Source organism: Tribolium castaneum, chromosome 1 (genome assembly GCF_031307605.1).
Source record: "Tribolium castaneum strain GA2 chromosome 1, icTriCast1.1, whole genome shotgun sequence".
Taxonomy (NCBI): Eukaryota; Metazoa; Arthropoda; class Insecta; order Coleoptera; family Tenebrionidae; genus Tribolium; species Tribolium castaneum.
The window spans coordinates 1,638,091-1,662,902 of NC_087394.1; the positions used below are offsets into that span (position 1 = coordinate 1,638,091).

Consider the following 24,812-nt stretch of genomic DNA (forward strand, 5'->3'; position numbering starts at 1 on the left):
CAGATTCTAATTTTAAATTTTCGCAAAATTTAAAAATATTCTTCGGACCAGGATCACAGAAACGCAAGGAGATCTTTAGCTCCAAAGACCTCCTTGCCTTCATATGATCCTGATACAGATTCCAATTTTAAATTTTTGCAAAATTTGAAAATTCTCTTCGGACCAGGATCACAGGAACGACAAGAGATTTTTAACTCTAAAGACCTCTTTGCCTTTTGATACAGATTCCAATTTAAAATTTTCGCAAAATTTTAAAAGTTTCTTCGGACCAGGATCACAGCAAACCAATATTAAAAAAAAACATCTGGCGTGAATTATGTTTTATTCAATCTTCTAACATTACAAATGTTTCAGAACAAAGTAAAATAGTATCATAAGCACAGTTCCATCACTATCACGTAACACATCGTTTAAAAAAAATACAAGTCTAGATCATCTATAGCTGAACAATAAATTATTACAACTGGATGTTGGAACGAAATGAAACCTTAATTTGAAAAAACCCACGAAACAAAAAAAAAACGAAAACTATTTAAATAACAACCAGTAGTTTTACAGTGATGATAGTAATAATAATAGGATAATACAACGGTTAAGTGAGACTATATTATTTAATCGAATATAATAACATTACTGTGTCTTGAAATAAGTCGAAGCGTTTGGAAACCGTTCCGGTGTGAAGTCTTCGTTATCTCTGAGCGCTGATTGGACCGTTGTCCTGAGCAAACTGCGATAGGCAGCTTGGACGTCCAGGGATTCCCCAGCCCCCTGGGACACCGCCTCCACTGGTGCCACTGACGATAAGCCGGTCACTGTTACGGCACGTCTTACACTCTCTAACAAAAACAAACACATTTTTGCAAAATTATTTACAAGATCAAAGAAAATAATTGCGTTTTTGAAAGAAAAACTTTTCAAATTAACACCGAAATAATGACAATTTCGCAAGAATAATACAATATTAATTAATTGATCGATTTACCAAAATTTCGCAAAAAATTTTCAATAACTTTACCTCAATAAAGTGCTCAAACACTCGAAAAATGTAAAAATTTCTACGTTTTTTGAACAAATTTTGAGACAAATCGGCAATTTTTTGGTTTATTTTGGACGAAAACTTTGCTGAATATTTGCGTTTTTTTTCGTAAAAATTGCGTTTTTATCTCAATAAAGTTCTCAAACGCTCGAAAAATGCTAAAATTTCTACGTTTCTGAACAAATGTTGAGACAAATCGGTAATTTTTTGGTTTATTTTGGACGAAAACTTTGCTGAATATTTGCGTTTTTTCGTAAAAATTGCGCTTTTATCTCAATAAAATTCTCAAACGCTCGAAAAATGCAAAAATTTCTACGTTTTTGAACAAATGTTGAGACAAATCTGTAATTTTTTGGATTATTTTGTACGAAAACTTTGCAGAATATTTGCGTTTTTTTTCGTAAAAATTTCGCTTTTATCTCAATAAAGTTCTCAAACGCTCGAAAAATGCTAAAATTTCTACGTTTTTGAACAAATGTTGAGACAAATCTGTAATTTTTTGGATTATTTTGTACGAAAACTTTGCAGAATATTTGCGTTTTTTTTCGTAAAAATTTCGCTTTTATCTCAATAAAGTTCTCAAACGCTCGAAAAATGCTAAAATTTCTACGTTTTTGAACAAATGTTGAGACAAATCTGTAATTTTTTGGATTATTTTGTACGAAAACTTTGCTGAATATTTGCGTTTTTTTCGTAAAAATTTCGCTTTTATCTCAATAAAGTTCTCAAACGCTCGAAAAATGCTAAAATTTCTACGTTTTTGAACAAATTTTGAGACAAATCGGTAATTTTTTGGTTTATTTTGGACGAAAACTTTGCAGAATATTTGCGTTTTTTTTCGTAAAAATTTCGCTTTTATCTCAATAAAGTTCTCAAACGCTCGAAAAATGCTAAAATTTCTACGTTTTTGAACAAATGTTGAGACAAATCTGTAATTTTTTGGATTATTTTGTACGAAAACTTTGCTGAATATTTGCGTTTTTTTCGTAAAAATTTCGCTTTTATCTCAATAAAGTTCTCAAACGCTCGAAAAATGCTAAAATTTCTACGTTTTTGAACAAATTTTGAGACAAATCGGTAATTTTTTGGTTTATTTTGGACGAAAACTTTGCAGAATATTTGCGTTTTTTTTCGTAAAAATTTCGCTTTTATCTCAATAAAGTTCTCAAACGCTCGAAAAATGCTAAAATTTCTACGTTTTTGAACAAATGTTGAGACAAATCTGTAATTTTTTGGATTATTTTGTACGAAAACTTTGCTGAATATTTGCGTTTTTTTTCGTAAAAATTTCGCTTTTATCTCAATAAAGTTCTCAAACGCTCGAAAAATGCTAAAATTTCTACATTTTTGAACAAATTTTGAGACAAATCGGTAATTTTTTGGATTATTTTGGACGAAAACATTGCTGAATATTTGCGTTTTTTCGTAAAAATTTCGCTTTTATCTCAATAAAGTTCTCAAACGCTCGAAAAATGCTAAAATTTCTACGTTTTTGAACAAATTTTGAGCCAAATCGGTAATTTTTTGGTTTATTTTGGACGAAAACTTTGCTGAATATTTGCGTTTTTTTCGTAAAAATTTCGCTTTTATCTCAATAAAGTTCTCAAACGCTCGAAAAATGCTAAAATTTCTACGTTTTTGAACAAATGTTGAGACAAATCTGTAATTTTTTGGATTATTTTGTACGAAAACTTTGCAGAATATTTGCGTTTTTTCGTAAAAATTGCGCTTTTATCTCAATGAAGTTCTCAAACGCTCGAAAAATGCTAAAATTTCTACGTTTTTGAACAAATTTTGAGCCAAATCGGTAATTTTTTGGTTTATTTTGGACGAAAACTTTGCTGAATATTTGCGTTTTTTTCGTAAAAATTTCGCTTTTATCTCAATAAAGTTCTCAAACGCTCGAAAAATGCTAAAATTTCTACGTTTTTGAACAAATGTTGAGACAAATCTGTAATTTTTTGGATTATTTTGTACGAAAACTTTGCTGAATATTTGCGTTTTTTCGTAAAAATTGCGCTTTTATCTCAATGAAGTTCTCAAACGCACGAAAAATGCAAAAATTTCTACATTTTTGAACAAATTTTGAGACAAATCGGTAATTTTTTGGATTATTTTGGACGAAAACATTGCTGAATATTTGCGTTTTTTCGTAAAAATTTCGCTTTTATCTCAATAAAGTTCTCAAACGCTCGAAAAATGCTAAAATTTCTACGTTTTTGAACAAATTTTGAGCCAAATCGGTAATTTTTTGGTTTATTTTGGACGAAAACATTGCTGAATATTTGCGTTTTTTCGTAAAAATTTCGCTTTTATCTCAATAAAGTTCTCAAACGCTCGAAAAATGCTAAAATTTCTACGTTTTTGAACAAATGTTGAGACAAATCTGTAATTTTTTGGATTATTTTGTACGAAAACTTTGCTGAATATTTGCGTTTTTTCGTAAAAATTGCGCTTTTATCTCAATGAAGTTCTCAAACGCACGAAAAATGCAAAAATTTCTACATTTTTGAACAAATTTTGAGACAAATCGGTAATTTTTTGGATTATTTTGGACGAAAACTTTGCTGAATATTTGCGTTTTTTCGTAAAAATTTCGCTTTTATCTCAATAAAGTTCTCAAACGCTCGAAAAATGCTAAAATTTCTACGTTTTTGAACAAATTTTGAGACAAATCGGTAATTTTTTGGATTATTTTGGACGAAAACTTTGCTGAATATTTGCGTTTTTTTCGTAAAAATTTCGCTTTTATCTCAATAAAGTTCTCAAACGCTCGAAAAATGCTAAAATTTCTACGTTTTTGAACAAATGTTGAGACAAATCTGTAATTTTTTGGATTATTTTGTACGAAAACTTTGCTGAATATTTGCGTTTTTTCGTAAAAATTGCGCTTTTATCTCAATGAAGTTCTCAAACGCACGAAAAATGCAAAAATTTCTACATTTTTGAACAAATTTTGAGACAAATCGGTAATTTTTTGGATTATTTTGGACGAAAACATTGCTGAATATTTGCGTTTTTTCGTAAAAATTTCGCTTTTATCTCAATAAAGTTCTCAAACGCACGAAAAATGCAAAAATTTCTACGTTTTTGAACAAATGTTGAGACAAATCTGTAATTTTTTGGATTATTTTGTACGAAAACTTTGCAGAATATTTGCGTTTTTTTTCGTAAAAATTGCGCTTTTATCTCAATAAAGTTCTCAAACGCTCGAAAAATGCAAAAATTTCTACGTTTTTGAACAAATTTTGAGCCAAATCGGTAATTTTTTGGATTATTTTGGACGAAATCTTTGCTGAATATTTGCGTTTTTTTCGTAAAAATTTCGCTTTTATCTCAATAAAGTTCTCAAACGCTCGAAAAATGCAAAAATTTCTACGTTTTTGAACAAATGTTGAGACAAATCTGTAATTTTTTGGATTATTTTGTACGAAAACTTTGCAGAATATTTGCGTTTTTTTTCGTAAAAATTGCGCTTTTATCTCAATAAAGTTCTCAAACGCTCGAAAAATGCAAAAATTTTTACGTTTTTGAACAAATTTTGAGCCAAATCGGTAATTTTTTGGATTATTTTGGACGAAATCTTTGCTGAATATTTGCGTTTTTTTCGTAAAAATTTCGCTTTTATCTCAATAAAGTTCTCAAACGCTCGAAAAATGCTAAAATTTCTACGTTTTTGAACAAATGTTGAGACAAATCTGTAATTTTTTGGATTATTTTGTACGAAAACTTTGCAGAATATTTGCGTTTTTTTTCGTAAAAATTGCGCTTTTATCTCAATAAAGTTCTCAAACGCTCGAAAAATGCAAAAATTTCTACGTTTTTGAACAAATTTTGAGCCAAATCGGTAATTTTTTGGATTATTTTGTACGAAAACTTTGCTGAATATTTGCGTTTTTTCGTAAAAATTGCGCTTTTATCTCAATAAAGTTCTCAAACGCTCGAAAAATGCAAAAATTTCTACGTTTTTGAACAAATGTTGAGACAAATCTGTAATTTTTTGGATTATTTTGTACGAAAACTTTGCTGAATATTTGCGTTTTTTTCGTAAAAATTTCGCTTTTATCTCAATAAAGTTCTCAAACGCTCGAAAAATGCTAAAATTTCTACATTTTTGAACAAATTTTGAGACAAATCGGTAATTTTTTGGTTTATTTTGGACGAAAACTTTGCTGAATATTTGCGTTTTTTTTCGTAAAAATTTCGCTTTTATCTCAATAAAGTTCTCAAACGCACGAAAAATACAAAAATTTCAATGTTTTTTAAACTAAATTTGAAAGAAATCGCAAATTTTTTGAGTATTTTTGACGAAACTTTACTGAATAATTGCGTTTTTAGACCAAAAACGTGCTAAATAATTTACAAAAACAGTAAAACATATCATTTTTCATCCAATTTATTGATTTTTCGGTCCGCTTTAATAAATTTTTACAAAAAAAAGTTCTCAAACGAACGAATTGAGACAAATCGCTAATTTTTTGGGTATTATTTGACGAAAATTTGCTGAATTATTGTATTTTTAGACTAAATTGCAACTTTAACTGAAAATGTAAAGTTAAAATAATGTATTTTTCAAAGCAATTTAGTGATTTTTCCGTTGATTTTTGAAAAAGTTTGCGTAAAAGTACAATTTTGGAAAACCAAAAAAAAAGACAAAATTTTTCGACTTACTTTAAACAAGTATTTGAACGAAATTAGTCAAAATAATCGCATTTAAATTTTTGACTTATTTTGGTAACTTTTGTTCCAAGATTTCAAAAAAATATTATCAAAAAATAAGCAAGTTATTTCAAGCAAAATCGACTTAAAATATTTTAAAACACCCTGTATACTCTTTAAACTAATTTAAGTTTATGCATGGGTTAATATACAGAGTGTCCTATAAATAATTGAAAAATAATTTATTTGCAAAAGTAATTTCTGAGTCACTTATTTTTGAGAAATTTTTACAAAACATTTCGAAAAAACATAATTTTAGCTCAAAAACTACAGATTTTTTTTGTTTTTACCTAGAGTATGTTAATTTTTGTTGTTTATTTTTTAAATGTTTTACATAAAAATTTTACTACAAACCTGCAATAACTTGAGGAAGACTTCCTTGCGGCTTCGTACTATTGACAATTTTACGCCGTTTTGTTGGCATTCCTGATAAATAAGCATCACTGAATGGTGGTTGTGTATTTTGGCGTCTTTGTCTTTGCACATCTCTTGTAATAATTGGAACCCAATCTTCTGGTACTTGACTGTGCCAAGGTTCCGAACCTAGGACTATATTTGGAACAGGTTCACTATCATCACTTAGTGATAGAGGTGGCAACTCAACAGTGGCCTCAGCTTCATCTAGTTCCATACTCTGGAGGAAAAATAATTATTGATTATACAAGACGGTAAAGAAATTGTTTATCTACAGGGTGGTCCAGCTCAGCTCCCGTCTTCTGTAGCTCAGTTATTTTGATATTTTCTAAATGTTATTTATACTCTAGGACACATTTCAGGAAAATATTTTTGACTATACAGAGTGTCCCAAAAAAGTATGACGCCATAATAATATATTTTTTTAATGGCATAATATTATTTTACATTTTTAGCTTCTTACATGTCCCTAAAAACTTGTTCAAATCGGTTCTGGGGTTAATGTTAAAAAAAAATAAAAACCAAAAAAATCTGTTTTACATCTTTAGTTTGAAAAATCACTAAAAAATAGAAACAGTGGTTTTTCGATGACATTCTTACTAGATACGTGTTCAACAAGGTCTAATAGACTTATTAGTTGAGTTCGATTGATTTGGATTACTACAGGGTGTTTATAATTTATTTCCAAACTTTTAAAACTTTAGAGCTTTTTATTTTGTTTATTTTAAATGGCAACCCTTTTTTATTTTTATACCATTCGATGCAGAATTAAAAAGCGAACAACTTTTTATATTACAACACTAACTTAAATCCTAGTAGATTCGGAGTTATTTGATAAAAACTTGTTTTGTCAAGTATTTTAATGACAATTTTAATGAACACATCGAAGGTGATTTCAACACCGTTCCTTTTTATGCCAATCGATGCAGAATTAAAAAAGAAATTTTTTTTATTATCACAACCCTGTTGCAAATCCTAACACATTCGGAATTATTTGCTAAAAACTCATTCTCTCAATGATAATTAAAAGTCGAACATGGTTAAAGTTTTTGGGAAATAACTCCGAAAGTGTTAGGATATGCAATATGGTTGTGATAACAAAAAATGTTGCTTTTTTAATTCCGCATCGAATGATATAAAAATAAAGGGGGTTGGAGCCATCTTCGATTTTTATTCATTAAATTTGTTAATAAAATAACAGACAAAAACAAGTTTTTTGTAAATAACTCCGAATGTTTTAAAATTTACGTTAGGGTTGTAATAAGAAAAAATGTTCGTTTTTTAATTCTGCATCAAACGTTATAAAAATACACAGGGGTTGCCATTTGAAATAAGCAAAATAAAAAGCATTAAGATTTAAAAAAATTGGAAATAAATTGTAAACACCCTGTAGTAATCCAAGTCAATCAAACTTACTTAATAAGTCTGTTAAACCTTGTTTAACACTCACATAGTAATAACGTCGTCAAAAAAGCACTGTTTCTATTTTTTAGTGATTTTTAAAACTAAAGGTGACAGGTTTTTTTTGGTTATTATTTTTTTAAACAGTAATCCCTGAACTGATTTGAAAAATATTTTAGTGACATGTAAGAAGCCAATGAGCTTATGATTATTATGACGTCATACTTTTTTTGAGACACTCTTTATAATCAAAAATATTTTCCTGAAATGTGTCCTAGAGTGTAAATAACATCTACAAAATATCAAAACTCCAACTTTAATAACAGCTGAGCTACAGAAGACGAGAGCTGGGCTGGACCACCCTGTATAATATACACAATCTTTACCGTCGTGTATAATACATTTTTTTGCAAATTTATTTCAATTAAATAAATTTAAACATTTTATCTAAACTCTCGAAAGAGTTTAACATCTGCTATAGAAAAAAAACCAAATAATTTTAGGAGAAAAAAATTAGTATGTACCTCAACTTCTTGTGTTGTATTATTCCTAACTTCATTTTGTACAGTCGGGTCGGGAGGTGTGGCCATTGGGACGTCTGTACTTCTTACAATATATGGTTCAACTTCACTTCGATCAATTCCTAAATTTGCCATAAAGTGATGGAGATTCGCACAACTAGTGATCATTGTCCAATTTTGGAGTTCTGTTGGAATGCCTTGCATGTATGAAGTCTAAAAATTACAAAAAAAAACGGGCTTAAAAGTAAAAAAAGTGAAAAAAAAAAGGATTTTTTGGGTAAAAAATGAGCCAAAAAGCTTAGGAAAAACACAGCTAACTTCACTCTTGTTCTAAATTTCGGTCAAATCTGACACAATGAATTAGTTTTTATCAAAAAAATATAGTTTTGTAGTATTATAGACATAAAAATTGTTTTTTTTTTGGTCGAAAGAAAAACCGGATTTAAAACGTTTAAAGAAAAAAATCGTTGTTTTCAACCTAATTTATGATTTTGCAAAAATAAATGATTAAAGCTATTTTTGGAAATATTTTTTAGGTTTAATACAAACTCGGAATGCTTGAAACAAATTTTTCAGCATATTTAGACAAAATCTTGTGAAATAGATAGTTCAGAGCAAAAGACAAAGATACATAAAGAAAAAAATACAAAAATTTTTTGCACCTCTGTTTAGGCAAAATAAAAAAGAACCATTGAATTTAAAAAAATGACCAAAACGAGGTGTTTTTTGGTTTATTTTAACAAAAACAAACAAACAGAATGAATGATTGTTCAAGAACATGTTTAGAAACTCGAAAAAGGGAGCTTTCAGCTCAAAAAGTCATGAATTACATTATTTTTGATACAAATTAATGTTAGTTTTTTTTAGAAAGCTGTGGGAAATAAACTTAAATCTAACAAAAAAATACAAATTATTGTTTAAAAACGTGTTTAAACATCTAAAGAAGGTAAATAATATCATTTTCGAAATGAGTTTGTGATTTTTAGGCCACTAAAAAAGTAAATAAATAAAAACAAAAACAAACTGAAAATGTTCGAAAAAGAAAAAATTACGACAATAATGATTTTTAAATAATTTATTTTTATAAACTGAATTTTTCGATCAGTTCTCGCTTAAACCTACGAAAAAGCAAATACTAGGAAAAAACAGTAAAGTCAAATTAACCTATTTAAAAAAAGGCAAAAATAACCTAAATGATTTTAGATCTACGACTTCGGTCTTTTTTCGACTCGAAATGTAAGTGAAATCTAAGGAAAATAATTTAATTTTTAATTTTTAAAACAGTTTTAAATGCTCTTAAGAGACAAAAATATCGTAATTTTCATGTTTCATGTAATTTGTCACCAACGTTAGATAATATATTAGCAAAATCTTCCAAAAATGTGAGTAAAATATCATTCAAGAACATGCTTGAATGTTTAAAAAATTATTCGCAAGCCCAAAAAAAGTAAAAAAAACAAATGTTTTTTGCCCGAATATATTATTTCAGTTTTTATATTATAAAGTTTTTAACTCTTAAAACAGTTTTTAATGCTTGCAACAGACAAAAAGAACTTTTTTTTTCGAAAAGTAAAAAAAATAAAATCTGGTGAAATAAATGTGTTTCAAAAATGCTGATTTTTGGGATTGTTGTTTTAGCAAATATTAGTAAAAAAAATGCAAAATCTCGAAAAATGATCAAGGTTTTTGTTAAACACTCAGAAATTTCATGTAATTTGTGACCGAAGTCTGATAATATTAGCAAAATCTTCCAAAAAAAGTGAGAAAAATACCGTTCAAGAAGATGTATAAATGTTTAAAAAATTATTCGCAGGCCCAAAAAAAGTAAAAAAGAACTGATTTCTGACCGAATATATGATTTAAGTTTTTAAGTCATAAAGTTTTAAACTTTTAAAACAGTTTTAAAGGCTCACAACAACAAAAATCTTAACAAATATTTTGCAAATTTTCAAAAAAATCTCGAAAAAAATTTTTTATTTTCAAAAAGTAAAATCTGGTGAACTAAAAGACTAAAATACATAAAATGCTGATTTTTGGGCTTGTTTCAGTAAATATAAGAAATAAGAAACGTGCTTCAAAACTCAAAAAATGACAAAAAACTGTCCGAATTTTTCAAAAACGTGCGTTAATTGTTAAAAAAAAGCAAAAACAACATTTTATACGTGAATTTGTGAATTTTAAAAGACTATTTCCAATCTAAATAAGTTTATTTCATTTAAAAAAATATATTATTACATGCCCAGTTTTTGATATGAGAAAATAAAAAAAGAAACAAAAATTACGTCAATTTGGACGTAATTTTGAAAAAATTGTTACAACAACAAAGAGTTTCTGGAACGAGAACGAACTAATTCGAGTGAAATCAAGCGAAAAAATAATTTCTTAGCAAAAACACGCTTACAAGTTCAATTCATCTTTTGTCGAAAAAATTAATTTTTCACTGAAAATAGTAAAAAATACTTACGATAATTTGCTGGAACGTCTCTTCGACCCCTTGTTGTCCATTGGCACTTGCTGTTAAGGTCAATGCACACATCATTTTCGCCAAAGTTAAACACTGGTCGACTAAAGTTCGCATATTTGACGAATTTAAATTTGTTGCAGTTGTGATTATATCAGGCAGTCTTCTTCTAAAAAGCGTCTCCACAGACCTAACAATATCTATATCGTCGTTAACTCTTAATCGACTCTATTTATGAAAAAAAAAAGTTAATAAGAAAAATTTAACTGGGAAAAAAACTTACAAAATTCTGGAAAAACGGCTGCATTTCATTAATAAATCTATCAACACCTGCATTCACAGCTTGTGGAGAATTCGAACCGTCCAGGACTCTGGTCGTGAAAAATTGTTGAATTTCGTTGGTGACTCGATTTAACGGCTCGAAATTTCCAGTGTTTAGTGTAATCATATCACTGATAAAAAATTCCATTAAAAAATACGATTTTTTTTTAATTAATTTTTTACTTACACTATAGTCAAGTTACGTGACAGTAACATTATCAAATCAGTGATTATACTTTCACCAGGATTTTCCTGTGATGATTCGTCAAGTGGTAATTGTTGCAAAATATCGGCAATTGTTGGGCCTTGTAACATGTTGGGTAAGTTCGCCTAAAAAATAACTCAATTAAATTCGAATCAAAGTGGCCACTGATTTTGAATTTAGGTTGGCAATACTGGCTGTGACAACTCAATAATGCCAACTTAACTAATTGATCAGAAACTTAACCTAAGGCGTTTTTATACAAATATTTTTTTTAATTTTTCGGTCAATTTTAGTAAAATCCCGCGAAAAATATGAGTTTTTTTTAATGAATTTTTAATCCGAAAATGAGTCTAAGAAATGCAAAAATTAAGTAATTTCTAACTTATTTACAATTTGATCGAAATTGCTCCCAAAAAGGAACAAAAACGTACTTAGAGGCTCAAAAAAATGAAGTGTTTAATTTTTCATAGAATCTTCAGGTAAAAGTAAAAAAATAGCGAATTTTTGGCTTGACAATGTAGATTTTTTTCAACCAAAAACACGTGCCCAAACAAAACAATAATAACATTTCTTTACCAAATTTCGTGATTTATTGGTAAATTTTAACAAAAAAATTTTTTGCTTTAAAAAACGAAGCTAAATGTTCAAAAAACATATTTTGGTAATTTTCCGATCAATTTTAGCAAAAACTATTGATAAAAATTTAAGCATTAACTCAAAAACGTCTTAAACTTTCGAAAAATGTAAAATATCTCATAAAAAATTGATTTTTTTTTTGGTACACAAACGTACATAAACGTGCTCGTTAAGCAGGAAAAAAACATTTTTCGCTTAATTTGACAATTTTTCGAATAATTATAGCAAATTCAACACGTTTTTACCCCGAAAAAGGTGAAATAACATTTTTTTCCAAATTTGGAAATTCTTCGAAAAAAAAGGCAATTTTTAAAGTAGAAAATGTTTAAATCGCTCAAAGGGGACAAATTTTGGTAAAACTTCGCGGAAAATGTAAGTTTTTTGTTCAGAAACGTACTTAAATTAGTAAATTTTTAAAATAATTTGGTAAAAATTACAGTTTTTAATAAAATCAAGTCAGCTTTATTTAACAAAATCTCCAAATAACAGTGAAAAAAAAACAGTTTTGAGCTTGAAAACAAGGTTAAACCACCGGAAAAAAACATTATTTGTAATAAAATCAGGTCATTTTCCGCCTTGTTTTCTTAAAATCTCGCGAAAAAAAATTTAATTCAAAGGTTAACAAAAAAAAGTTTATTTAAAAACGTGCATAAACGCTCGAACAGTGTAATAACAATATCGTTTTTTTTTACCAAATTATGTAAATTTTATCAAAATCTCGTTAAAAAAAATAAAAGTCAACGAAAACAGTTTCAAAGTCAGAAAGAAGCAAAAAAAACAACTGAATTTGTTACTTTAAGCCAATTTTAGAAAAATCTCTCCAAAAAGCAAAATAATGTGTTTCAGCAAAAAAAGTAATTTTTCGCTCAGAACGTAGTTAAATGCCTAAAAGAGGCAAAAGTAACATTTTTTTTAATAATTTCTCGGCCTGTTTTAGAAAAATTCTACAAAAAACAAGTTTTTATTAAAACACTACTTACCTAAAGCAACAATTTTTTTTTAATTTGGTAAATTTTCTACAAATTTGCCTAAATTTCATGATAAAAATCAAAATTACAGCGAAAAACATGACTTTTCTACTCAAAAAGTGTTCGTTTTGGATCAATTTTAGGAAAATTTTGGGAAAATTTTGCTAAGAATTTCACTTTGTGCTCCGAAACGTACTTAATTATGTGATTTTTTTAAATATTTTATTAAGATAACGCAAAATAATCCTGCTTTCAACAAACTGAAGTCAGTTTAGTGAACTGTCCAAGAAAAAAGTGAAAATTTTTTCAACCAATTTTGACTAAATCTACTGCGAAAAAATCAGTTTTTAACTTAAAAACAAAAAAAAACATTATTTTTTTACATTATCTGGTAACTTTCCGCCTTTTTTTATTAAAATCTCGTGAATAAATTAGTCTTTTTTACTCAAAAACGTACCTAAATGTTTTAAATGGGCAAAAATAACGTGCTTTTGTAAGAATTTGTTACTTTTTGAGCCAATTTTGGCAGTCTATCGAAAACAAAATTTTGAACAGCTTGAAAATGTAGTTAGAAGTCCTTAAAACACAAACTCTCAGGGAAAAAAATAAATTTTTACCAATACATTTTTACCAATTAAAAAAAATAAAAAAGGTTAAAAAAAATTACCGAATTTGTTAATTTTTCGGCTTAACCCACGATTTTTTTACCTATTTCGTTCTTTTCTATTGTTTTTTTTTACTTTAAATTGATTATTTACTTACAAAAGTACTTTGCAAATTCGGCAGCAAGTTGGCTAGGGAAGGCGGCAACGTCCCCGCTGTAGCCCCGCCCCCAAATCCTAAACCACTCCCTGTCGCTTGTCCCGTCGACCCACTCGCCTCTTCGCCACTCCCCTCCGACTGTCCTTCACTTCTAGCCCCGCCTCCTGTCGCATTATTCCCCTCCCTTCGTCTCCTATACGCCGTCCGTAACGTCGAATAAATCTCATCAAACAAACTATGTAAATTTTGTGACGCCGCCCTTTCTCTATCCCTCTGTTCCCCGCCTTCTTCCCCACCTTCCGTTGCTTGGCTCCCTTGCTGTTGTCTAACAGTGGGCGTGGCCGTGGCTTGTTGTGCCCGCCTTCTGTGTGTCACGTGATGCGAATTACACGGTAGGAATGGATCAAAGCCGCCTTGCATCGCCTGCTGGGCGAGATGAACATGTGGGCGGGGCGTTGAACGCGTATGTGTGGCTGTGGTTGGATTGGTTTGGGTGTTGCCACGGGCTTGTGAATTTTGACCGGATGCGGTTTGTTGCGAGGGCGTGGCTTGACTCGATTGGGCGGAGTCAGTGTTTGAGGTGGGGGAAGTTGTTGTTGTTGTGTTGGTATCAGAAGTGGGGGCGGTTGTGGTAATGCGATTCATTATCTGACCAGCCATTTGTACAAGAGATTGGAGAAATTCGGGTGGGGGGCCGTTTAAAGTTCCCTGCAAAACTACAGAGAAAAAAATTATATCACTGTATTAATTTTCACAAAAACTAAATAGTTTTTAGCTTGAAAAGAGGCCTAAACGCTTAAAAATTAGTTTATTTTCAACAAAACAAACCTAAATATGTGTTTTTTCGTATTGCTTTAGTAAAATCTTGCAAAAGAATTAATTTTTAGGAGAAAAAGTGAATGACTTAAAAAAACAAGTAACGTCAATTTAAAAAAAAACATATCGATTAAGTTTTTGGTAATTTTTCGGCTAATTTGGTCAAAATCTCGCGAAAGAAATAGAAAAAGTCGAAGCAATAAGTTAGCTTTTTTTGCTCAGAAATGTACTCAAATGCCAAAAAGAGGCAAAAAAATACCATTACCAGACTTACTTTTTTAATTTCTAGGTCAATTCAAAAAAAATTTGACTAAAACAAAATAGTTTCAGCTTCAAAATGTACTTTAACATTTGAAGAGAATACTAATAATGTGATAAAATATCTATTTTCTAGCAAATTTGGTATTTTTACGTATTATTTTTATTAAAATTATCAAAACAAAAAATTCAAGAAAAAAAATTGTTTATTTATTTACCCAGAAAAATTTATCAAAATCAGACACATATTAGGTGATTTTTTAAATTTTCATGCAATTTTAGCAAAAATAGCAAAAAAACGAGTTTTCAATTTTCAATTTTCATCATTTTTTATTAATTCATTTGTATCAAAATTTTCTGGGAAAAAAAAATTTAGAATTTTTTTTTATTCTTCTGCAAATTTTAGCAAATTCCCACAAAAACAAAATAGTTTTGAGATTACAAATGTGGTTAAACGCTCAAAAGGCACAATAGCACAATAATTTAATGTTTTCAACAAATTCGTTAATTTTTCGAGAAACGTAAAGGTTTGTTTTCTTAAAAATGTTTTTAAACGCCCAAAAAAAAGCAGTTTTTAGCGGAATTTTGTAAGTTTTCAGCCAATTTTAAAAAAATCTAGGCAAAAAATTTACTCAAACGCCTGAAAACGAAAAAGTTACTTTTAACGCCCGAAATATTTTAATGGTGTTGCTATTTTCTTGTTTTATTTTCTGTATTTTTTTTTTATTTTTCTTATTTTTAGTTTAGTAGAATTCGTTCATTTCATTTAATTATTTATTCATTTATTTATTTACTTTTCTGTTTAAAAAATTATTTATTTATGTCAAAATTTGTACCTAATTTATTTTATTATTTTTTTTATAAAAATTTGGTAATTTTTCAGCTCGTTTTATTAAAATCTCACAAAAAAAGTCCGTTTTTTGATCAGAAGCGGGCTTGAACGCCCGAAAATAGCAACAAATAACTTCTTTTTGGCCGAATTTTGTAGTTTTCAGCCAATTTTTAAAAAATCTATCGAAAAAAAAAACGAATTTTTAAGTTTCAAGTTAGTTTTAACGAACGAAATATTTTCGTTACTTTTTTTCGAACATTGCTTTTGTTTTTTGTTATTTTATTGTTGTGTTTCTTTTTCTTATTTATTTTTGCAAAAAGCAAAAAGCAAAAAAAAGTCCTTCTAGCTGAATGTTGTAAATTTTCAGCCAGTTATAAAAAAATCTAGTTAGTTTAACGGTCGAAAAAGATTTTTTTTTTCGAACATTTTTTCTGCTTTTTTTTATTTTCTTGTTTTATTTTGTCGTATTTATTCATTCATTTATTTATTGATAGATTTACTTTTCAATTTAAAAAGTATTTTAGTTACTTTGTTAAATGCTATAAAAAAGCAAAAAATAACGTCGAACAAATCAAATGTTTCACTTGAAAATAAAAGAAAAAACCTGAAAAATAAATAAATAATTTACCTTCAGGTGTCACTTCCATGAAAAACTCAACACTTGAATTATTCAAGTTTGGCATATTAAAGGTGGAGCTAGTCGTGGGCGGGGTTGTGGTGGGCGGAGTCCTATTTTCGGACGCCCCCACTGTATTATTATTATTATTATTTTGAGTTCTTTGCGTGCTGTGCACAACATTGACAGGTCTAGCAGTCGTCCGAACTTCAATCGGAAACGACTGGACTCGCATCGAGGCGGCTGGGATAAAGGGGAATCCCCTAAAAAAAAAATTAAAATTTTTCGCCCAATTGTAGACAACAAACAAATTACCTAAAATTGACAGACGGTTGGGGGGCTGAGAGCGTAGCCCGCGCCCCTCCATCGCCAGCATTCGTTGAAGTTTCGGTTGTTGTTGTGGTGGCAGCACTGCTTGTCGTTGTTGACGTGTTGTTGGGACGTTCCGACAAATTGAATTGTGCCTTTACGTTGTTTAAAAAAAATAAAAACATCAAATATCACAAAATCCGCCAATTAAATTATTCCGGTTACTTACTACCTCGACTTGAATCGGTATTCCGGCTTGAACTACGGCCGAATGCTGGATTAGGATTGGACGACAGAGAAGTGGGCGGGGCGGTGGTGTCCGTACACGAATTATAATGTCGCTGAGCGAGTGGTAGGCGTGGCCTAGGAAGTGAAGGACTTCCGAGACACGGGTTAGCATCGCTTGGGTCTGACGCACGTTCTAAAGTTAACAATTTTTTGATTATTTACAAAGTTTTACAAAATATGAAACGTTTATCGACATGGTCGTACTGTTAATACAGTCATACCAATGCAATAAAGTTGTGCCATTACAGAAAACTGTAATTACTAATTTGTTTTTTAACTCACCTCCTGGGGAATAATGGGGTCCTCGACCATGAAATGGCGATAGCGTTCCAAAAATGGTGCAAAGCGGGTTTGAAGTTGATTTAAAGTTGTCAAAAGTTCGGCCATTTCAGACGTTCGAGAAGCGTTCCTGAACACATCACAAAGCAAGTAGAAAACTGCCTTATCGACATCAATTATTAGACAATAAAATAAAACGTCCGTTCTTTGGTAAAATAAAAATTAGCAAATTAAAACTAGAAATTAAAAACCATTCAAATAATTCAAGAACATTAATTTGTTTATTTTTTCTTTAAATTTAGTTATTTTCGTTTTAAAATTATAAATTTCTTCCTAAAATATTTAATTGCTTCCTGTTTTATTCGTAATAATTATTTTGTATTTTAGATTTTCATCACTTTTTTGTGTATAAATTGTCTCTAAATTTGCTTAGAAGATTTTTTGATCATTAAAAATAAAAACCAAAATTGCCAACTTCTTTTCTTCTTTTATTAAAATTATCACGAGTGAATTAGCTTGTAGTACCAATATTAAGACTTCTAAAAGTATTAAACTAAGAGTTTTTAATATTAATTATTTAATACTCCATCTTATTTTTCCCTTTTTGTTGTTTGTTTTTAATCTTTAAGTCCTGAATTACCGACATAATCTCTTTTTTTTTGTATATTTCATTCAATTCGTTATTTTTTGTAGCTGTTTTTTTTTCTAATTTTTTGTTTATTAATCTTTTCTTTTCAAAAAATACTTTAATTGTTTCATCTTTATTTTCTATTTTTTGTAATTTCACTTAGTTGTTTCTTCTTTTATTTTTTTACACTTTTCTTTTCAATTTTCTGCCTTAAATCCCCAATTACTTCTTTTATTCTTCCTTTTATATTTTTATATTACACTCCAAGTCCGAATTATCGAAAATTTTTATTGAAAAAAAAACACAAAATACATATTGTTCACAAAAAAAAAGAATGACTGGATATTAAATAGTAGGCTGCAATTTTTTTAATATTTTTTCAATCATCCGACTTATCAAAATTCCCCTGTAGTACATATTTTATTTTTTACCTATTTTTATTTTATGTTTTCTTGTGTTAGATATTTTTTCAAGATTATACTTTTACTACTTTTACCTAAATAGTTATTTTTTCTTTATTATTTTCGTTCTTAGGTCATGTTTTTTTTGGATTTAAATTTTTTTATTAAACTTTCTGCTATAGTTCATTTTTTATTTTTTTGATTATTTCTTTATTCATGTCATGAAATCAAAAATAAAAATAATGCGTTTAACATTTTTTATTTTGGATATTTTTCCGTGATTTTACATACAATTAATTACATATAGAAATGATTTTTTTTATTATTTCTTATATCATCCGACTTAGCAAAGTTAGACTGTATATATTTTACTTTTTACCTGTTTTTATTTTGTTTTCTTGTGTTACATACTTTCTCAATTTTATGTTTTTTCTAATTTTGCCTAGATAGTTATTTTTTCTTTATTATTTTCGTTCTTAGGTCGTGTTTCTTTTTTGGATTTATTTTTTTTTATTAAACTTTCTGCTATAGTTTATTTTTTTGATTTTCTTTATTCATGTCATGAAATAAAAAATAAAAATAATGCGTTTAACATTTTTTGTTTTGGATATTTTTCCGTGGTTTTGCATACAATTACATAAAGAATAGATTTTTTTATTATTTCTTATATCATCCGACAGCAAAGTTCGACTGTACATATTTTATTTTTTACCTGTTTTTATTTTGTTTTCTTGTGTTACATATTTCCTCAACTCTAGATTTTTTCTAATTTTACCTAAATAGTTATTTTTTCTTTATTATTTTCGTTCTTAGATCATGTTTCTTTTTTGGATTAAAATTTTTTTATTAAATTTTCTGCTATAGTTTATTTTTTTGATTTTCTTTATTCATGTCATGAAATCAAAAATAAAAATAATGCGTTTAACATTTTTTGTTTTGGATATTTTTCCGTGGTTTTGCATACAATTACATATAGAATAGATTTTTTTTATTATTTCTTATATCATCCGACAGCAAAGTTCGACTGTACATATTTTATTTTTTACCTGTTTTTATTTTGTTTTCTTGTGTTACATATTTCCTCATCTTTATATTTTTTCTAATTTCACCTAGATAGTTATTTTTTCTTTATTACTTTCGTTCTTAGGTCGTGTTTTTTTTGGATTTAAATTTTTTTATTAAATTTTTTGCTATAGTTTATTTTTTTGATTTTCTTTATTCATGTCATGAAATCAAAAATAAAAATAATGCGTTTAACATTTTTTTATTTTAGATATTTTTCCGTGATTTTACATACAATTACATATAGAATTGATTTTTTTATTATTTCTTATATCATCCGACAGCAAAGTTCGACTGTATCTATTTTATTTTTTACCTGTTTTTATTTTGTTTTCTTGGGTTACATATTTTTTCAACATTATATTTTTTCTAATTTTACCTAGACAGTTATTTTTTCTTTATTATTTTCGTTCTTAGGTCATGTTTCTTTTTTGGATTAATTTTTTTTAATTCAACTTTCTGCTACAGTGTATTTTTTGATTGTTTCTTTATTCATGTCATAAAATAAAAAATAAAAAAAATGCGTTCAACATTTTTTATTTTGGATATTTTCCGTGGTTTTACATACAATTACATATAGAATAGATTTTTTTTATTATTTCTTATATTATCCGACTTAGCAAAGTTCGACTGTACATATTTTATTTTTTACCTGTTTTTATTTTGTTTTTTTGTGTTACGTATTTTCTCAACTTGATATTTTTTCTAAGTTTACCTAGATAGTTATTTTTTTCTTTATTATTTTCGTTCTTAAGTCATGTTTCTTTTTTGGATTTATTTTTTTTAATTCAACTTCCTGCTATAGTCTATATTTAATTTTTTTTATTATCTCTTTATTCATGTCATAAAATCAAAAATAAAACTAATGCGTTTAACATTTTTTATTTTGGATATTTTTCCGTGATTTTACATATTCCTGTTTTAGTGTTAAAAAAAGTGAAAAAGTGACTAAAAAAAACAAAAAAAAGTAATTTGAAATTACATAGTAGGCTGCATTTTTTTAATTTCGACTATAGTAAATATTTTATTTTTTATCAATCATAATATTAAAACATTCACATTTCCGTTTAATTAAAGAACAAATTTTCCAAAAAAAAAAAACTCACTCTGCCAACGTTCTGGCACTAACTCCTCCATTCCTCTGCTCTCCACTGGTTCCTTCCGAGGCCGTCGTGGACGTTGTCGGCGTCGGCGCAGCTTCTTCAGGTGTTGACGACGCCGATCTTTCAGCAGGTGGTGTTTCAGAAGAATTCTGTGAACTCCCACTTCCATCTATGGTAACTTCGGCTGCCATTGGTCTAAATTGAACATAATTTCGTCGCAAAAAACAACAAATATTATTAATTCAAATCAATTATTACATAGAGCCCGAAGCGGCATCGAATAGTGTGTTTTGGACAGCCGATAAAACCATAGCCTCGTCGATTGAATCACTGTTACCAGGAGGAACTATAACACGAGCTTCAATAATTGGAGTCACTTCTTCTTCTTGTTGTTCTTCAGACGTTGCCTGTTCGTTAGGACGGGCTGAGGGGTTTTCTAGGAGGCTTATAACGGCCTCGGCACGTCGCAACATCCTTGAGAAAAAATAATTGGTAAATTAAACAAAATTTCAGATTTTTTATTGAAACAGTTATTTCAGGATTTTTTTATGTTTTTATCGTTTCTGGCGTTGAATAATCACAATAACCTCGAGATGAAAACACAGAAAATATTTACGAATTTTTCATTTTTCAAATAACCTTGAAAAAACAAACCAGTAAAATGTTATTACAAGATATGGCAAAAAAATGAAAAATGAAGTTTTTCCGATATTTTTTGTAAAATTTTGTAGTTTTTACTTTAAGTCTTGTCATTTGCAGCTGTTTTAACAAAATCTTGCGAAATAAATTAAGTTTCTGGTTGAAAAACGCTGGGAAAAAACTCAAAAACAATTAACTATATTGTCCCAACTTGATGATTTTTTGGTCAGCTTAAGAAAAGTTTGGACTATATGAATAAATAATTGCATAGAAAATAACTGACAAACCAAGTTTTTTGTTTGTTTGGTGATTTTTTTATAAAACACATGTTTAAACACTGTATATGGTGATTTTTCAAAACACAATCTCTATTTTTTGAATATTTATTTATTTTTGTGGATTATTTTTTACCAAATTTTGAGAGAAACGCGTGAAAAAGGCAAAATCAAGGTTTTTTTTATTTGATTTGGTGATTTTTCGGTCTGATCAAGCAGGGCATCATAAAAAAACTAAAAATTGGTTTTAAAACATGTTTAGACTTTGAAAAAGGTAAAAATAACACAATTTTCTAACAAATTTTGTTTTTTCGATACATTTTTTTTTAATTTCGATCAAAAATAAATAGAATCAACAGAAACGAATAAAATTATATTATTTTGGAACAAATAATTCGAGAGTTTTCGGACATTTTTATCATAATGTCTTTATTTAAATAATAATAAAAAAGCAAAAATAACATAAATCATGCGATTTTCAGCACAATTTTTAACACAATTTTTCACTAAATTTGTACATTTTTGAGCCATTTTTAGCGCAATTTTGGAAAATAATTGTGTTTTAACTGATTAACGTGTTAAATACACGAAAAAAAAAAGAATGCTATAATTTTCAACAGAATTTTGAGATTTTTTTAAAACAAAACCACGATTTTGAAATATCATTTATTGATTTTCTGACTTATTTCTTACAAAATTTCGAAATAAAATCGTGTACGTTAAAACGCTTCAAAAAAGAAAAAATAATGTAATTTTTTTTAATCAAATTTTGTTTTTTATTGAAACAGTTATTTCAGTATTTTTTTATGTTTTTACCGTTTTTGGCGTTGAATAATCACAATAACCTCGAGATGAAAACACAGAAAATATTTACGAATTTTTCATTTTTCAAATAACCTTGAAAAAACAAACCAGTAAAATGTTATTACAAGATATGGCAAAAAAATTAAAAATGAAGTTTTTCCGATATTTTTTGTAAAATTTTGTAGTTTTTACTTTAAGTCTTGTCATTTGCGGCTGTTTTAACAAAATCTTGCGAAATAAATTAAGTTTCTGGTTGAAAAACGCTCGGAAAAAACTCAAAAACAATTAACTATATTGTCCCAACTTGATGATTTTTTGGTCAGCTTAAGAAAAGTTTGGACTATATAAATAAATAATTGCATAGAAAATAACTGACAAACCAAGTTTTTTGTTTGTTTGTTGTTTTTTTTTTATAAAACACATGTTTAAACACTGTATATGGTGATTTTTCAAAACACAATCTCTATTTTTGAAATAATTTATTTATTTTTGTGGATTATTTTTTACCAAATTTTGAGAGAAACGCGTGAAAAAGGCAAAATCAGGGTTTTTTTAATCGATTTGGTGATTTTTCGGTCTGATCAAGCAAGACATCATAAAAAAACTAAAAATTTGGCTTTTAAACATGTTTAGACTTTGAAAAAGATAAAAATAACACAATTTTCTAACAAATTTTGTTTTTTCGGTATTTTTTTTTAAATCTCGATCAAAAATAAATAAAATCAACAGAAACGAATAAAATTATATTATTTTGGAACAAATAATTCGAGAGTTTTCGAACATTTTTATCATAATTTGTATAAATAATAATAAAAAAAGCAAAAATAACGTAAATCTTGCGATTTTCAGTTTGTTTTTTAGAAAATTTCGCGAAATAATAGCGTTTCTCTCTGAAAAACGTTCAAAAAATACAAAAAATAATATAATTATTCAGCAAAATTTCTAATGAAAATAAAAAGTTTTTTGTTTATTTGGTAATGAAGTTAAAAAAAACTTGGTCTTTACTTCAAAAACGTACATAACCACTGTAAAAAGACAAATTTAACACAATTTTTTACTAAATTTGTACATTTTTAACGCAATTTTGGAAAAGAATTATGTTTTAACTGATTAACGTGTTAAATACACGGAAAAAAAAATAGAATGGTATCATTTTCAACAGAATTTTGAGATTTTTTGAAAACAAAACCACGATTTTGAAATATCATTTATTGATTTTCTGACTTATTTCTTACAAAGTTTCGAGAGAAAATCGTGTACGTTAAAAAGCTTCAAAAAAAAAAAAATGTAATTTTTTTAAATCAAACTTTGTTTTTTGGTCCATTTTTTTAAGGCAAAACGTCACAAAAAACTGTAAATTTAACTTGAAATTTGAAAGAGTTTACAATTTTCTACAGAATGTTTTTACGGTAAATTTTCTGACGAAATTTCAATCAAAAATCAACTAAAACCGAGCGACACAAACAAAATCATGTCAATTTCAGAATTTTTTAGACAATTCCATTGAAACCAACTTAACTTTGTCATTTTCAGCTTATTTTTAACAAAATTTTGCGAAATAATAGCAGCATTTCTGGCTAAAAATACCATTTTTTTTTCAGTCTGTTTTAGATACTGGAAAAGATTAATAAAAACGCACGAAAAGAACAAAAAATGCGTAATTCTATAATCATTATTGTCCTAATTTAGAGATTTCAGTCTACTTTAACAAAATCACATACAGAAACTAAAAATTTCATAATAAATCATGATTTCAACATTTTTGGTTTTGTTTTGTCGCTGTATTTTAATTTAAAGAAATATGTAACACACAAAAAAATAAAAATAAAAACAATTTGATGCTATTATCAAAAGACACGCTTAGTATTTACTTCAAAAACACTCATTTTTAAATTAATTTGGCCTCATTTTAACGAAATAACTAAGATAAAACAAAAAAAAACGAAATTAAAACTTTAAGTTTCCTGTGCAATAAGTATGTTTTTATAGGAAATTGCATCGAAATTCAGCAAGGTTTAAAAAAATCACAAAAAAATAAAATAATGTAGTATTTACGTAATTTTATTGCAGTAATGGTTGCCTCCAGTATCCGGCCCGGAGGACCAAAAATATGTTGTATATTTGATTCTGGACTGTATTTTTTGATTAATTAATGCAATGTTAAATCAAACTATGTTCCTGATAGCTTGATAATAATAATAATAATTTTTTATTGTATTAAACTAAAAATCACCTTCTGGCCACATTGAGCCGACTCCCAGCCAAACTATGCGTCGGGGGCGGAGGCACAATCCCCTGGGACTCCATCAAGTTCGATGGAAACGCCATGGACCCCAAATACATGGTGTTTTCAGTATCAAAGCCCCGGAAACCCCTTCGAGGGGGCTGTGGGGACGCGGCCCGCGTGGTCGGTGGGTTCTGACTCGGGGGCGGCCTCTGCACCAAGTGCACCACTTTCCCGTTGACATCTAAACCCCAACATGAGCCCCCTTGCTGACAAACCAACTCACACTCACCATAATCCCCCAACTTGGCCTCGTCTTGCAACACACGTCCACAGTAGATAATGCGCTGCGTTTCGGCCGGGATGTTAACAGTATCAGCGATTTTTGTCTTGAATTGCTCCACGGTGATCTGATTACAACACAAGTTCAAGCAAACTGGGTTCAGGTAAAAGTACTCACATCATCGTCCACCGTGAAGGTGTGATTCTGGGAATCGAGCGTCTTCACCGTCAGAACAATCATTTTGGTGTCCAGTGGGTGATTCTTCAACAACTACGCATTAAAACCGATTAATTGCTCAGGAATTCGAGCGAGTTCAGGTGGGTTGTACTACCTGAAAGTTGCTATTTTCACAACATCTAGGCCAACCAAACGGGGCGATTCGATGCGAGCGCAGCCCTAAACGCAAATCTAGCCGCAAAAATCGCCTTTAAAGGGTTTTTTTCACAAAAACACACCTCGCACATCAAAATGACGGACCTACTGAGGCCAGGACGCCATCACCAAAGTCCCCAAAACGGCGCCAAGCCCTAAACTCCCGCAATCAAATTGGG

General features: G+C 28.7%; 1 protein-coding gene across 2 annotated transcripts; it reads right to left on the reverse strand.

Moving 5' to 3' along the window:
• Nucleotides 1–305: 305 nt before the first annotated feature.
• LOC655595 (uncharacterized protein) lies at nt 306–24,773 on the reverse strand. 2 transcript variants are annotated; one of them, XM_064359847.1, is made up of 17 exons: nt 24,593–24,773; nt 24,439–24,531; nt 24,271–24,388; nt 23,988–24,222; nt 20,295–20,510; nt 20,040–20,231; nt 16,846–16,972; nt 16,508–16,696; nt 16,282–16,430; nt 15,979–16,229; nt 13,445–14,160; nt 11,061–11,203; nt 10,836–11,004; nt 10,556–10,780; nt 8,095–8,304; nt 6,110–6,389; nt 306–836 (listed from the first exon to the last, which is right to left on the reverse strand). In XM_064359847.1, exons 2-17 carry the CDS (start codon nt 24,499–24,501, stop codon nt 631–633), a joined length of 3,489 nt encoding a protein of 1,162 aa, XP_064215917.1. In that variant the 5' UTR covers nt 24,502–24,531; nt 24,593–24,773; the 3' UTR covers nt 306–630. The 2 variants fall into 2 exon arrangements, with proteins under 2 accessions (XP_064215917.1, XP_064215916.1); XM_064359846.1 differs by having other exon boundaries at nt 16,505–16,696.
• Between the last annotated feature and the right edge of the window lie 39 nt (nt 24,774–24,812).

Excerpts from the sequence above, each read along its gene's own strand:
- LOC655595 (XM_064359846.1), bottom strand. The coding sequence starts at position 24,501 with ATGATTGTTCTGACGGTGAAGACGCTCGATTCCCAGAATCACACCTTC. Across the intron at positions 20,511-23,987 it reads CGGCTCAATGTGGCCAGAAG|GATGTTGCGACGTGCCGAGG; the intron begins GTGATTTTTAGT and ends TTTTTTCTCAAG. Across the intron at positions 11,005-11,060 it reads TCACGTAACTTGACTATAGT|TGATATGATTACACTAAACA; the intron begins GTAAGTAAAAAA and ends ATTTTTTATCAG.